Here is a 16,291-nt window from a genome sequence, read left to right as displayed (position 1 = left end):
CCAATCACTCTTAAATTGGGGATGGGTGGTAGCCTCCACCCATTAGGCACTATCTACCAGCCCACCCCACTCCTTTGGGGCAGATCCACTTTCTGCCCCCAATCTGCCCCAAAGACACCCAAACTTCAAAAATTCTCAAAAAATCAGCCCTCTGCCCAATCCCCCTGAAATTGGGGTGGTAGCCTCCACCCATTAGGCACTACCACCCCACCCCACTATTTTGGGGCAGATCCACTTTCTGCCCCCAAACTGCCCCAAAGTCACTAAAACTTCAAAAATTCTCAAAAAATCACCCCTTTTTCCAAACCCCCTGAAATTGGGGTGGTAGCCTCCACCCATTAGGCACTACCACCACACCCCACTATTCTGCCCCAGGCCCCACTTTCTGCCCCAATATGCCCCAATATGCCCCAAAGATATGAAATTCTCAGAAATTTACCAAAAATCAGCCCTTTGCCCAATCCCCCTGAAATTGGGGTGGTAGCCTGCACCCATTAGGCACTACCACCCCACCCCACTCCTTTTGCCCAGATCCCATGCTATGCCCCCGAACTGCCCCAAAGTCACTAAAACTTTAAAAATTCACCAAAAATCAGCCCTTTGCCCAATCCCCCTGAAATTGGGGTGGTAGACTCTACCCATTGGGCACTACCACCCCACCCCAAAATTTTGCCCCTGGGCCCCTTTTTACCCCCCTGAATCGATTCGGATTCGGATTCGGATTAAATCCGAATCCGAACCAAATCAAGGGTGATTCGGGTGACCCAGATTCGGGCACAAAACAGAACAGGGGTGATTCGGTTCGGGTCCGAGCCAAATCACCCGAAATCCCAAATTGCACACCCCTACTAAGCACACACACAGAGAAGAAGCAGGAGGCGGAGTGTGGATTCTATGATAGCATATTAGAGTGGATTGATGGTGTCTCATTGAAAATCTCATTTGCTATCATAGAATCCACACTCAATACCTCAGAAACAAGAGAACCCTGTACCCATGGGTGGTTGGCACCCTATGTGCACTACACCACCACTTGCTCTGGGCCACCCCAGCACCCCCATGTGCACTTATAGGGCTGCTGAAAGCTCCATTATAACTTATTATGAGGAAAAACCTTAAAGACGCGTAAACTTCAAAAATCACTTAAAAATCACCTCTTTGCCCAATTCCTTTCAAATAATTCTGATAGCTTCCTTGCCCACCCTAGGAACTACCACCCACCACACTGCACTCTACGACACCCCTTTCCCCCCGACGTGAAGCTATACATTTGCTGCAATCCTAATTATTCTCTATGAGGAATTCAAAAACACTTAACAATTCACCAATAATCAGAGGAGTGTCCAATTGCCTTGAGATTTTTTGGGTGGTAGGCACCCATGCCTGTCTACCACCCACCCTGCTTTTGTGCTCCTAGGTCCTCCACAACAGGGGATATGGACTGGTTCGGGTCCCATTATACTCAATGAGAAAAATAATTAAAAATATTTCAAATATTCATAAAAAATCATAGGGGTGTCTGATTGCTTCAGGGTTTGCATGGTTGTTGGCAACCAAGAGTGCTCCACAATAAGAAATAATGGCCTGGTTCGGGTCCCATTATATCCTATGAGAGAAAAATAAAAATATTTTTCAAAAATTCATAAAAAATCGTACGAGTGTCCGATTGCTTTGGGGTTTGGGTTACAGGTACCCCTGGGTGCCAGCTACCATCTGACCAATTTTCAGCTTTCTGAACTGATCCGAACCGGTCCGAACCGGTTCTAAACGAACCACCCCCAGTTCGGTTCGGATTCGAACCGAACCAGGGGTGGTTCGGTTCGATCCGAACCTCCGAACCGGAATCGGTTCAGACCCGAACCGGTTCGGATCCGAACCGGTTCGCACATCCCTAGACAAAACAAGGAATGAAACAAGCGGAGGACACAGAACAAGGAATAAAGGGAACTATGCAGGGAAGTACAGACAAGACAAACTGGAACACGGAAAAGATATAATATGCAAGAGCACACTATAAGCTGCCAGCGAAGTTGCAAACAGCAACTCAGCCATGGGAGACTGTTGAATATATATGGTTCCACAGAACCAACAACCAATCAGGCTTCCCTGAGTCAGCAGTTTGGCTTTCTTTCTTGTGATCTCCTGCACCTGTGTGAGTCCCACTGAGCCTGTCTCTTGATACATCATCTCAATACAGGGGAAATCCCAGGCTCTTCCTCATCAGAAACCAAGTCTGGCAGCTGTTGAGAATCTTCAGCTCCAGAGTCTGGTTTCTCTGCCAATTCTTGTTGCTGTGGCTCACTAGCAGGCGAGTCCTCCTGCTCTGATTTTTCTGATTCTGAAGTCTGAGCCATGACAGCACCCCACTAGGGGCGGCCCTATATAGAAGCAATAACAGGATGCTGCTTCAGCTTCGGTAGGCACGACTGCCTGCTAGTGCTTGCAGTTTCATCATCCACTCAGAATTATGCCAGGACATATGCTGTCATTGCCACTTTCCCTTGCAAACGTTTGGAAGGAGATATAGAAGAAAATTCCACAGAGATTATGTATTCAGAATGTAATGTGAAGAATGTATTATTGAAACAGGCCAATGGATGTTTGAGATAGTGAGGCAATGATCATGATTGCCAAAAAGTGGGCTAAGGGAGCCTAGCCCATTTTTTGGCGAGCGTGAGTACCCACTTAACTAGCCCTCCCCTTAGATGAGGTTAGCGGAGCAAGCACTCTGCTAACCCCATCTTTTTGATCGTGCGTTGCTGTGGTGTGGCTCCATGCCACAGCAACATATGAGGAGACCCCCCCCAGCCAGAGGCTGAAACAAGCCTCCCGGCCCTGGGGGTCTCTCCAGGATGCCCTGCACACTTGTGTGCGGCATCCTGGGACTTCCGGGTGCTACGTGGCCCCTGACCCCCGCAGCCTCCATCGACTCCATGATGGACCCAGCAGTCGTGTAGGTGGCCAATCTGGCTGCCCAGGGCTGCAGCCTGGATCGTCTGTGGGGAGAGTGGGCCAAGCCCGCTCTCCCCACAGACCCCCCTCCAGCGAGTCTCACCAATTGTGAGACTCACCAATTATCTGTCTATCTATCTATCTATCTATCTATCTATCTATCTATCTATCTATCTATCACACCAATTTGTCCTGTATTTTCAAGAGTACTACTTTTCAAGTAGACCTAGAATTGGAACACAACTGAGCTGCTGGACTTAAAAAAAACCAAAAAGCCCCAGTTCTTTGTAATTGCCGTGGGTTAATTTAGATCTCAGAAAACACATTAGGAAATTAAGCAGTAATGTGATCTAATTCAAATTTTAATATTTAAAACAAAACAAAAAATGATCCAGCCACATAGTTAATGTAAATAAAGGCACAGCTCAGAGAAATTAATGAGGTTTTCCTTTCATTGAATTTTCAAGGAGTGTAGATAATTAGCTTCTTTTGTTATTATTGCAGGAAAATGCAGCATTGTCTAGGAGGTGTAAAATAGCTGTGGCTTCTTAAGTGATAATGTGCTTCATTTGTCTTTTTCTAATAATTATTTACATTAAACCCTTCTAGGATGATGCCGTACAGCCACTGAATCTCTCAGCCCGACCGAAGACGGCTGAACCTGTCAAATCCCCGACGTCGCCAACGCAGAGCCTCTTCCCTATTAGTAAAACCAGCCCGGTGAATGTGGCCAATAAAAGTGGAATCCCCAGCCCTATAGGTGCAACTCTGGGTAGAGGATCTTCTCTAGGTAAACTCAGAAGGGGAGAGATGTGGGTGACTGATAAAAGGAGTAGGCCAACAACAGCTTTGTATGGTGGTCTTTTCTTTCTTTTATTAGAAATCCTGTGGTCCGCCAGAGTCTTTTAATTTATAAAGAAGTGCACTACTCTTAACATTAAGGGCTATTCACAAGATATATTGTATATATGTGCAAGTGTCTGCACATGTGTACACATTTTCAGGTGAATGACTATACATTTTACCTTTCAATAGTGTAGAATACATGGATTGTGTGTACTGCTCTATGTATGTTTAACATAACATGTGAATAACTCTAAATAAGTACACCTCAACAATCATGGGACCAGTTTGGACAATAGACCCTTTTAACTGTATGGGGGGAAAGTGTGGACATACATGTCTTGCCCTCCACCCGATGCACCATTGCCTAATTGTGCAGAGGGAGAGTTCATTGCCTTCTTCAGATGGTTCAAATAGTCCCCGGCACGATTAGGCACATCAGGTGGGGACATGCACGTCCATGAACTTCCTTCATGTGATTAAAAAAGAGTTGCAGAATGCAATGTCTGTTGAAAGTAACAATGATCCTGAGCATGTGTTTTTGCTTTAGAATATGCCTTACTAGATCAGACTAATGCTGACTTTGTCTAGCATCCTTTGCAAGAAGAAAATCTGCAGGTGCCAGCTGGTGGTATTGGTCAATGAGACTGCAGTCCACCTTCTGCTGACTCCTAACTTAGAAGAGGAAATTCTTGTCTTTATATCTAAAGCTATAGAATCTTGGAGGGAATGTAGAAACAGCATGGCTGGTGTACACACACAGGGAAAAGGCACACAAAACTCTATACAACTTATAGAGAATATAAATTTCTCCTTTAAGGCAACTGTTTCCTTCAGTTCCAAGATTTTTCTTTAAAAGCAGAATTTTAGAATTTCTGCTTTCAACAAGAAGAAACAAAAATTCCGGTAACCATCTTATTTATAGCTGCTTGCACTATTTTTCAGAAAGATTATTTAGCCAGTTTGTTATGTAAGATTTAGTTAGGAATATGGAAGACAGTATAAGCATTCTCTGTACAATATGCACAAAGTAATTATATGCATTTTCTCCAATATCTTAGCTTCTTGTTTTTATCATCAAAATGTTTATACATACAAAGTCCTGTTTTCACATCTGCTTAATGCAGTAGGCAGCATAACTAAAATCATGAGATTGAAACCTAGAGAACTGTTCTCTGTCTTTAAGAAGGTACAGCTCAGGCATGTAGGGATAATGGAGCAAGGGGGGATAAAGGTCCCTGGGCTGCAGGGGTGGGGGGCTATCAGGGCCCTCCTTCCCCTGCCGCATATTCCACACCTCCTGGGCCGCAATTCCTCCCCTCATTGAGGATAGGTAAGCTGCTGTGCACCATCCACATTTCTCCCCCCGTGTCATCATGAAGATGCAGCATGTGAGGCCAGAACTGGGGAGGAATGTGTGATGGCTTCCTCACCCTCTCCAGCATACGAAGTGCTTGCTTTGCTGGCTGGAGAGGGTAAGGGGGCCATCATGTAGTCCTGCCTCATGCCGGCCACGCTCCCTTAAAGAGGAGAGCTGGTTTTGTACTAGCAAGCATGTCTTGTCCGCTTAGCTAAGCAGGGTCTACTCTGGTTGCATATGAATGGGAGACTAGAAGTGTGAGCACTGTAAGATATTTCCCTCAGGGGATGGAGCTGCTTTGGGAAGAGCAGAAGTTTTCAAGTTCCCTCCCTGGCTTCTCCAAGATAGGGCTGAGAGAGATTCTTGCCTGAAACCTTGGAGAAGCTGCTGCCAGTCTGTGAAGACAATACTGAGCTAGATAGACCAATGGTCTGACTCAGTATATTGTAGCTTCCTATGTTCCCATGTTCCCTGCGTAAGCATGATGATGCAGCTGGAGGGGTTTGCCAATAGGACCCAGGGAAGAAGTGAGGAAGGAGACGCATTCTTTTTTGCAACTACAGGGTTCCCAAAGAGACAGGAATGGTTCTCTGGGTTGTGATCTGGCACTCCTAAGCATTGGACAAACATATTAAGTGACCTGAGCTTATAATCATGTAAATATTGTGGGGTTATCAACTTAAAAGATCCTCTGTTCATTTTCTTATCTCGTGAGATTCTACAAAATTGTGAGACTCTGATGAATATGTGGAAACGTCTGTCCTGTGCAGTTGATATATACACTAAGCTGAAAGCATATGTCTAACTATCATTAACATTTTACCACAGTAGCTTAAAGTTTCAGAAACACTTGATGTTTTCTGTCTTTTGGTCTAAACATAGAGAAACCTGCCAGCATATGAACCTTATCTACAATAAAATTCATCTGCAAAAGGAATGAGAGTGTATTGACCGCCTATATCTGTTTCTTGGTTTTATAAGTCCCTGAGCTGAGTGGAATCAAATGTATTGTCTCAGTTTATTTACAGCATTACACTTCTATTATAATGGTAACACACTTGTTCTCTCCCGCATGCTGTAACCTGCCATTCCATGACTAGAGTGCCTAGAATCCAGTATTACTGGACTCACAGTGCAATATTAATTTAAATGTGCATACTATTTACATTTAACTTTTAAAGTACTCAGAAAGTTCATTTTGTTCATCTTCTCGCCAGGCTTTTGCATCCCCCACAGATCTGCTCCTGAGAGGCAGCATTTAGGAGCAAATTTGGAAGGGGTTAGGGAGCTGGAGATGGGGAGTAAGAATCACTGAAAATAATGTACCCTCTCTTGCATGAGTACAAGATACTTGAGCAGAGTGCAGGTTTTGGATTTAGACAAAATATTCTGACATTAATATATAGCTCACTGAAATATATGGTTTCATCTATATAAACATATGTTTATCCATAAATGCATCATAATAATGTATTGCAACCTTGAGCCCTTAGGGTAGGAAATATCCAAAGAGTAGCAACCAGACTAGTCTTAAGCTTTCATAAGGATGCTGTGCATGGTTGTTGAATGAAGAAATGTATCTCTGTCCCAGACTGGTTTGTATGTTAAATATGGCAAATATAGAAATATAGCACAGCATGCTGCAATTTATAGTCCATATACATGCAAATGGAGATCTCCTTATGCAATGTGGATTTTGGTATTTCCTTTTCTGTAACTTTGCAAAGCATCACAACCACAAAAACTCCTTCTACGAGTGTCACTGTGAATGCTACCCTTTATTTTACATAATTAAATTACAAAACAGTCCGTCAATAATATAGCCTGCTATACTATGCTGATATAAGAGGTCACTCTATTCCAAATAAGCAGACATCAGTTTGGATATAAAACAAAATCTGAAAGTATATGACTGGTGCCCATGCCCAATGGAAAAACATGTAGTTTGAATTAACTGGTCCACCGTGTGTGTGTGCATGCATACATGTGTGTGCATTCACATGTGTGTAGAGGGCAGTCTTTTTTGCAAACAAGGGAAACATATAATGCACTGCTTTAAAACCAGATTTCAAAAATAACCTTAAGTAAAGGTTTTGTTTCTATTATTTCTAGACATCCTTTCCAGTCTTAATTCACCTGCCCTATTTGGGGACCAGGACACAGTAATGAAAGCCATTCAGGAGGCTCGAAAGATGAGAGAACAGATCCAGAGGGAGCAGCAGCAACAACCACATTGTATTGATGGAAAACTTTCCTCCATGAATAACATGGGTCTCAACAACTGTAGGGCTGAAAAGGTAATGTGTTCTTTTCCTACCATTGTTCACTTGTATGTGCAACTGGATTTGGCCAATGGCATCTTAACTTCAGGCAGCAATTTCTTCCTTGTTTTTAATAATTTCTAATACTGAGTGGAAAACAGTGTTACCCCACTGGTGTCTGAACAAAGAAGCACCTTTCCAAGCGGTGGTTCTCTTATATTTAGAAGGCAGAGAGCAACTGTCCTTATTCAGCCAGCATAGCATCTCTCCATGGCTGTTACTGGTGTCTCCTTTGTGGGGTTGTTTTTATATTGTCAGACCTTTTGTGACAGAGAATGGTTTCCTCATGCCTTTGGCTTTTCAACTGTTTTGAGAACTTTTTTTTTGGTAGAAAAGCAGTATGTAATGACAGTAATTTTTAAAAAGTCCCAGGCACTTGCAAGAATACATCTGAGCTATTTAGAAAGTAGAATAAAGAACAAAATACTTGAAACAGAAGAGCAGCTTTGATGACTGAGCAGTAGATTTTGCGTAATTGAAAAGATAAGACCAAATCAGACATAGTTACCAGGGCGGCTTGGCTAAGGAAGAAGTGGCATATAACAATCAAAATATGGAAGAGATATATTATGGGGACATTTTGTAGAGACAGATGCAATGTAACTTGGGGCCTTCTGGGGTATTTACGCGCTCGCTTGCTCGCTCTCGGTCTCCCCCCCCCATTTTTCCCTGTCTTTCTCCTTGTCTCTTTTTTTTTTGTGTGCACATGGAGCAGGAACATAGCAAGATTAAGGGGGCCCTAGGGCAAGATTTAAAGGTGGGCTCCCTTCGCCCAGCACTGGCTTACTTCTTGGAATGCAAGTGCTGCTGGTCACCTCAGTGACCATGCTTGGCCCCAACACTGTGCCAGCCACTCTCTGGCCTGATGATGTCATTGAGCTGATGTGGCCCATGCCAATTTGGGGAAGTCTGTTCTCTCTGGGATCAAGGCAGCTCTGCCTCATTAAGCCAGGCGGCTGCCAAAATAGTGGCCAGCGAGTACAACTGATGGCAGGCTGCTCCCAGACATTTGCTCTCCCTGTCTCGATTGTAGCTACGCCCCTTGCATGGAGGTAAAATTAGGTATGACTTTGTGTAAGTTCACATCAAAATGTAACGGGAGGAATTCACACAATGGGGAGGAACTTTTCTAGAAGGTTGAAAAGGTTAGGACCATATTGAAAGGAATGGGAGGTTGGGGAATTAAATGGGGATAAAAGCTAATCTGTTTCAAACATCGTAGTGATTGCCACATTTAAATGAATATGTAGTTCCATGGAGAAACCTCAGATATACTCATGAAGATAGATTGGCTTGCAAAGACAAGTTATACAATAAATCAGTTCACACAATCATTAATTGGGTAGGACAGGAATCCTACCCAGCTTTGGGAGCTGTGTGCACTCCCAATTTTCAATTGTGTACTAGCAAAATCCTAGGGAGGAGGAGTGGGGATGATCATCTGTGAGACAGGAGCTGGTTAGGATGGCAGAGGCATCCTATTCTGCACTTGTATCCAGCATTTTAACAAGGTGAAAGCTGCCCTGCCCTGCTCTTCTCTCAGAGATGATCACTCCCTGCTCCTCCTACCTAGGTTTTTGTTTGCACTCAATCAAACATTGGAACACAAACAGCTCCTGAGCTGTGTAGGGTAAGTGTTTTACGATTGTCTGAACGGTCAATATTTATTAGAAAGGGAGAAATAAACAAATGATTATTGTCTTATATGTGCAACTCTTTTACATCTTTATTTTATTTATAATTGGTTTTATTTGGACAAGCACTGTGTTCTCCTCATGCCCAAATCCATATCTGATATGGCTGCCACAAGCAGAAACTTAAGTTTTATACATGACCCCCTTCCCCCCACAACAGTGTACAGTGAGTCTATAATGCTGCCCAAACATGTCGCTCACACTGTTGACCAATGATTCAGAAGAACTGGATTAGGACAGAGGAGACAAGGGGATACCCATGAGTACAGTAATCATATTAATTGGACCTCTGTCTTTTCTGCTGACTCTAGAGTAAAAATGGCCATGACCTTTTAATCAGAAGTTTGGGCTGCTTACAAGTTGTTTTTAAAGTCATGGATGCATATTTTACATCAGGCCTGCTCAACTTAGGCCCCTCAGCTGTTTTTGGACTACAACTCCCATAATCCCCAGTCGCAGTGGACAATAGCCAGGAATTATGGGAGTTGTAGGCCAACATCTACAGGAGGGCCGAAGTTGAGCAGCCCTGTTTTACATAGATCATATGCATATTGGAAAGTTACATAGGAATAATATCAAATGTGGTTCTGTTAATAGGGTATTCTGCTTTGAATCTTGGTACAAACATTGGAAACTTAACTGTGTCAGACAATTTACCCGCTTTCAGCCTCTCTCACAGAGCTGTTGAGAGGATGAAGGGGTATTATTGTAACCCTGGAGTAAGGCAGTAAATATGCTGGGAAGTCTTCAGTAGAGCAAACATATAAATGCAGCCATATGAAGGCAATGACTTCTTCTGACCCAGCATATCCATAGCTGCAGTGATTGTATCTGATATGCTAAACACAGTGGCAAATTTCATTCACTGTGCTCAGATGCATCACAGCTAGGAAGTTGCTCCTGGAACACTGCATGTACCAGTTCAGATACTGTTTACTCCCTATGTGTGTCTGTGCTGCCCAGGGCATGGCTCTGTGTGTGAGATTTTCCCACCTCTAAACAAAATGCAAAAAGTTTGATTGGTAGGATGGAGAAGTGGAAGAAGAAATACTGAAAAAACATGATGCACTATAAAACAAAAACATTTATTTATCTATAATATCTATATACTGCCTGATATATGTATCTCTTGGTGGTGTACATAATCCAAAATACAATATAAAAACAGAATAAAAAACAAGTGAAACACTTTCACAGAATAAAAGCAATTAAAATAATTTCACAGAATAAAACAAAAAAAGAGTTTAAAAATTGTTTTTTAAAAGGTGTGCCTTAAGGGTCTTTTTAAAGCAATCAGAGATGGAGAAGCTCTTATTTTGACAGGGAGTGCATTCCAAAACCCTGGGGCAGCCTCAGAAAATGCCCAGTGCTGAGTTGCCACCAGAAGATGATGATGACAACGACTACTACTACAAATACTGCTCTCCAACCAAAGTTCTTAAAGCAGTTTATATAGACAAATAATACATAAATAAGATGGCTCCCTGTTCCCAAAGGGCTCACAATCTAAAAAGAAACATAAGACAGATACCAGCAACAGCCACTGGAAGGATGCTGTGCTGGAGCTGGATAAGGCCAGTTTCTCTCACCCTGATAAATAGAAGAGAATCACCACCTTTAAAAGGTGTCTTTCTGGTCAGTTAGCAGACGAGCCAGTGGCAACCATAACTGGACCTCCCTAGGTTATCTTAAGAGGTGGCAGGGTTCATGACAAAGAAGGCACTTTCTTAAGTACCCTGGGCCAAAGCCATTGAGGGCTCTATAGGTAATGACCAGCACTTTGTATTTTGCTTGGAAACATTTTGGCAGCCAGTGCAGTTTCTTTTAAAATTGATGTTATATGGTCCCTTTGGGTTGTCCCAGAGATCAGTCTGGCTGCCGCATTCTGTACCAGTTGTAGTTTCTGGACTATATACAAAGGCAGCCCCACATATGTGTGCATCACAGCAGTAAAGCCTGGAGGTTACCAGCATGTGCACCACTGTTTTAAGGTCATTTGCCTTCAGTAATGGGCGAAGCTGATAACAAGTGCTCTTGCATGTGCACTGACTTTTGCATCCATGAGATCCGTGGAACATGGTCATCATGCATGTAAATAAAAGCCAGCATGTGCATGTGTGAAGGATTGAACCAAGTTATAACATGCTTGGAGAGAGCAAAAAGGGAATCTCTGTTGTAGCCCTGGCACAGCCAAAGCATACAGATGTTTACATTTGGCTTATATTGACTTCTTCTCTTAATACAAACCACATTTGCCAGCAAGCTGGGAGTCTGTGGCCAGGACAGTGGTCCTCACAGCATTTCCTTCGGGAGAAGGGCAGGCGTCTGAAGTTCATTGCCTATAGTCACATGCACAAAGGGGAAATAACCTTGTAAACAGAAGCCTCAAAGACAAGATGTCTTTTCATTTGCATTTTATATGTTACCTTATTACATTTCTCAGAACAACAAGGGAAAAAGGGTCTGTGCCTATAAAAGGGATTTGCTTAGCCTCTTGCCCCCAGAGGATTAGCAGTGGTTTGCAAAACAAATTCATAACCTAATAAATATTTATTTGCACAAGCTTTAGTTGAAATGATAGCATTTAAAAACTAATTTAATACAGATTACCACTGTGAAAGAATTCTTTGTAACTTAAAAGTGAAAGAACTGAAGGTTTGATGTGTGAGTTTTTACTACTATTGTTATTAAGGCCAACCTTGTGAATAAAGTCTACAGGATCTCTGCAAGTCCAGACTTCAAGTTGCAAACTGACCACTGATCAGAGTTGAAAAGTTTTATTGCTTGCTTTATAAACCTATGTTTGCAATAAGCATTGCAAACAGTGTGTTAATTCCATTAGCTTTCAGAGCTATATAGACACCTATATTCTTTTGAAGATTATAAATAACAGTTTGGCAAAACCTTGAGGATCAGGCTGCTAAATCATGGATGTATATATGGATGGTGATAAAAATGTCCATGAACTTCTGTATATACCACTACTTTGAAGATCAGGCTGTTAAGTTTTTGAAACTGTTTTCCTTTGCCTAGACCAATATTCAGCATCTCTTTTCAAAAAGTCTCTCTGAAGATGCGCATCCAAATAATTAGGTTTGCTTTTGCAAAGGACTAATGACTAACTCAAAAAAAGAAAAGGTCACCCAGTTGCCTGCTGATTAGAATTCAGATGATGGCTGAGTTCTACTGGACATTTGCAGGTTTTGAGTTCAGATAAACTTCTAACTGTGTTGTACAAATGAATGTTCTCCCAAGCTTAGCCACACGGTCTCAAAGCCAAAATGTTGGTCACCTTTGAAACTCTGACATTTCAACATTTCAAAGAGAAACATTGGTTCTTTGTTTTAATTATTGAAACATATCTGAAAATTGATGTGTTCATATATAATTTTCACCATGATGATGCATTAATATTTTTAAAGTTGACGGGTGATAAAATGTGATGTTGTGATCACATTTAGGTAAGAAAATAATGGAAAATGCGCGGTGGGGGGCGGCGGCATTTGACTTTGGACCCTGGCTCACTGGAATGTATAGATTAAGCAAAAACCATCAGTGATATCGTAAATGTTCATGGTCTGATGCCAATGGTTCCCCTTAATTGAACTACGTTCTATAGACATTTGTGTTTTTAGTTGCAGTGAATAAGCAACATTGAATGAAGTTTCATCAGTAAAACTCTGCACAATCAATGGTGTCATCCAATGTAATGTTTGATTTCATAAGACTACTGTTTTGTTTTTCAAATGTGCCTGTGGTTGCTCATATGTAGAAAGGATGAAACAGGATAAGTCATAAGTATTACCATTCCTGAGATGCATTCATGAGCAGGATTAGTAAAGGATCTAGGAGCCTGCTCATGGCATAGCCTCTGAAAAAGTTACACAAACGTAGCTAACCCATTCTGGCAGGTCTTCTAGCTATTTGCAGGATCATTTCAAGGTGTGGCCATGTGAGTGCCAGCATTATGTTGAATTGAAGCTAATTGAAGATTCCAAATAGCTGTGTGATCTTCATGTTGTAATAAACAAAGGTTTGCTTGGCCAATGTGTGTATATATTAACAGAATCATATAAAAGCAAACACTTGATTAATATGCTATTAATCAATATTTATATTATTGATTAATATTAATAAAATATTAATAAATATTAATATTTATGGAAGGTCTGCAAAAACCATAATCAGAAGCATCTTCTATAGCTAGAATCCTGCATAATGTTTCCCCACTATTTTTTAAAATCCCTGCTTTTTTCTGTGTTACAGTTCAATGTATATTTGAAGTCAGTGACCAGGAACAAGGCTTTGTTTGTTATTGATGAGTATAGAATACCCCTTCCTGAATTAACTTCCATGCTAAGAGCAGTGCTCATCAGCTGCTAGGAGCAAGTACTGTTATATCCTAACATAAGCCATAGTGGTTCATATGCAAAACAGAGCTTGGACATTTTAAAATATGGATTTTTTTGCCATTGAAGTTGTTACAGTTTATTGGTCAAATGGATTTGACTTGATAGGCCATAACGGCCCCTTCAGAGCAAAGAAGCTTAAACAGTAGCATGGCGTATTTAGGGACTATTAAATGTACAGATTATTTATGTAATTGAGTGTAACAGCTTGTTCGGAGATAATCATTCATGTGTGACTATTGATCTTATGCCCAAAAGTTTACCTGAGAAAAACAAGCTTTGCAAAACATGTTAATACTTTTTTTATTTTCAGTGAGTCAAGCTATATTCTCTGAAATCTTTTGCGTGTAATTTTATGTTGACTGTTAGTTACTACATTATAGCATTTCTGTGCAGATTCTGCTATTTCATACATGCTGAACAGTAGTAGTAATAATGATCAGTGTTTTTTCTTTGTTTTTGTTGTACCCACTTCAATGACAGATGCTACAACTGCTTTCTTTTTCACAGTACTATTAAGGATCTGAGCATATGTTAAATCAGGCAAAGTGGTTGTTAGCTTCTTGACTGCCTTAAGGGTTGTGCTAGTTGTCACCCTTGCTCCCTTCACCCAGCCCTTGTTCCTCCCTCCCTACATCAGTTGTTGCTCTTGCAACCAAGATGTCAAGGAGGTCCATCAGCTGGCCATTTGGCAAGCTGGCTGACAACAAGCAGGCTGGCAGGCAAGTGAGAGGCCACACTGCTACTAGGGATGTGCACAGAACCAGCAGGGGCTGGTTGAACCGCGGGGGAGGATAGCTTTAAGGGCAGGGGTGGGTGCACTTACCCCCCCTCCCCCGCTGTGCTCCCCTGCAAGTATGCAAGTCCCTAAAAGCCCATTAGGGTGGCAGCGTGCCTCCCTGCCACTCCATGCTGACGTTTACCAGATGTACCCGGAAGTAGGAGCTGCGACTGTGCGCGTCGCTTGCATGCGTGTACATCAGGTGTGTGCGCATGACGTGTGCAGCATGCACATGCGAGTGAGCGACACACACAGTTGTAGCTCCTAATTCTGGGTAACTGCTAACTGGGCAAAGAGGTACCTTTTACTGTGGTGATTCTCTTTATTTAGCAGGGGGAGAGTAACTGGCCCTATCCACCCCCAGCACAGTACTTCCAGTGACTGTTGCTGGTGTGTGTCTTATGTTTCTTTTTAGAATGTGAGCCCTTTGGGGACAGGGAGCCATCTTATTTGTTATTTCTCTTTGTAAACCGCCCTGAGCCATTTTTGGAAGGGCGGTATAGAAATCGAATTATTATTATTATTATTACATCCAGTAAATATTGGCTCGGGGTGGCAGAGAGGTATGCTGCAGCCACGATGGGCTTTTAGGGACTCGTGTGCTGGTGGGGGTGGGGGTTTCAGTGCACCCACCCTTTTAAAGCCATCCCCCGGACATCAAACCTTCATGCCGGCCAGGGTTCAAACTGGTTCGGAGGCCTGTAAAAGGGCCTCCAGACTGGTTCATGCACATCCCTAACTTCTACTGCTGCCATAACTGCTCTTCGGCCTGTTTGTCCTTTCCCACTTGCTGGGAAGCAGCAATGATTATGTGCTGCTGCATCGCTCTCCCCTTTCCTCTCCAAAGGTCATTTGGATCAAGAGGAGGAAGAATCAGACTAGGTTTCAACAATCTTTTTAGATCTAGAAGCCAGCCCAAAAATTTAGAAGCCGGGCTCATTTTTTCAGCCTTCAGGGTTTCAGAAGTTTGCTCTATGACTTATGAATGGCTGTAAACTTACTTCAAAAATAAAACTTCCACTACTCTTTGACTGCATATATACATAAATCAATATAAAAGTTTAAACAAAAATACTTGGTGTGTATGATCTAGTTGATGAGGTCTATACATGTGCCTAATGTTAAGGAGATCTGCTAAAAATTGCCATTGCTCCAGCAAATTTAAAAGTGATGAAAATTGACACTTTGGTCCTTTTCCTCCTATCTTTTGATCAGTGTAGTATAAATTTCTTTCAAATTTTGGTGAAAACTAGAGAAGCACTTTATCAGACCTGTCTAGGAGGAGTGTCTTTTAATGGTTTGTTGAAGTTTCAAGCAGCGGTTCAAAACTGATTAAGGTTTTCCTATCCCACTAAAGCCTATGGGAAGCAAGTGCTGGCAAATTATGAAGTTCATGACTGTTTTGATAATGAAGCCAGAATGCTGACACGTTTTGCTAGTAGTCTGAGATTGACTGGGAGAGCCAGCCATTGGGTTCTATTACAGCAGCACTATCTCTTCTGTTAGTTATGGAATGTAAACTCTGATGGAACAAGGTGGGGGCGGCATGAATGGAAAATATACAGGTGGAGGAATCCATGTGGGAAGTAAGAGCAATCTGAGGAAGAAGTACTGATGGTTTGGGTGTGTGTGGATGAAATGATTTTGAAAATGTATGCACAGAGAGAAATAAAGGCATATGCAAACAAAGACAACCAGACATCACACACAGAAACATACACATGCAACACAAAAATATGTGCAAGCTCCACAGACACAACACACAAAGGTCATTCTCACAAGCATTGTAGCCTGGCGGGAAGATCGAGCTTCCCTTCCCTTCAGACTAGTACCTTCTTCTTGTCCTGGCTGTCTCCTGGCTGTGTGGCTCAGGCCCTCACATGAGCGGCTCTTCCGGGAGCTGTGTGGCCATCTGGAGGCTGGGAAATATA

The 16,291-nt window shown here is 42.3% G+C and overlaps 1 protein-coding gene across 20 annotated transcripts in view; it reads left to right on the top strand.

The window, feature by feature from the left end:
• SOX6 (SRY-box transcription factor 6) overlaps positions 1–16,291 on the top strand; it is a 676,724-nt gene that overhangs the window by 573,509 nt on the left and 86,924 nt on the right. For all 20 annotated transcript variants that reach the window (XM_053252042.1, XM_053251996.1, XM_053251998.1 and 17 more), the window contains 2 exons: positions 3,562–3,742; positions 7,268–7,452. In XM_053252042.1, coding sequence (XP_053108017.1) covers positions 3,562–3,742; positions 7,268–7,452 — 366 coding nt within the window. The remainder of the gene's footprint in view (positions 1–3,561; positions 3,743–7,267; positions 7,453–16,291) is intronic.

The sequence above is a fragment of the Hemicordylus capensis genome, chromosome 1, assembly GCF_027244095.1.
Source record: "Hemicordylus capensis ecotype Gifberg chromosome 1, rHemCap1.1.pri, whole genome shotgun sequence".
Classification (NCBI taxonomy): domain Eukaryota; kingdom Metazoa; phylum Chordata; class Lepidosauria; order Squamata; family Cordylidae; genus Hemicordylus; species Hemicordylus capensis.
Note: the sequence above shows the minus strand (reverse complement) of the source record. Positions and strands in the feature narration are given on the sequence as shown.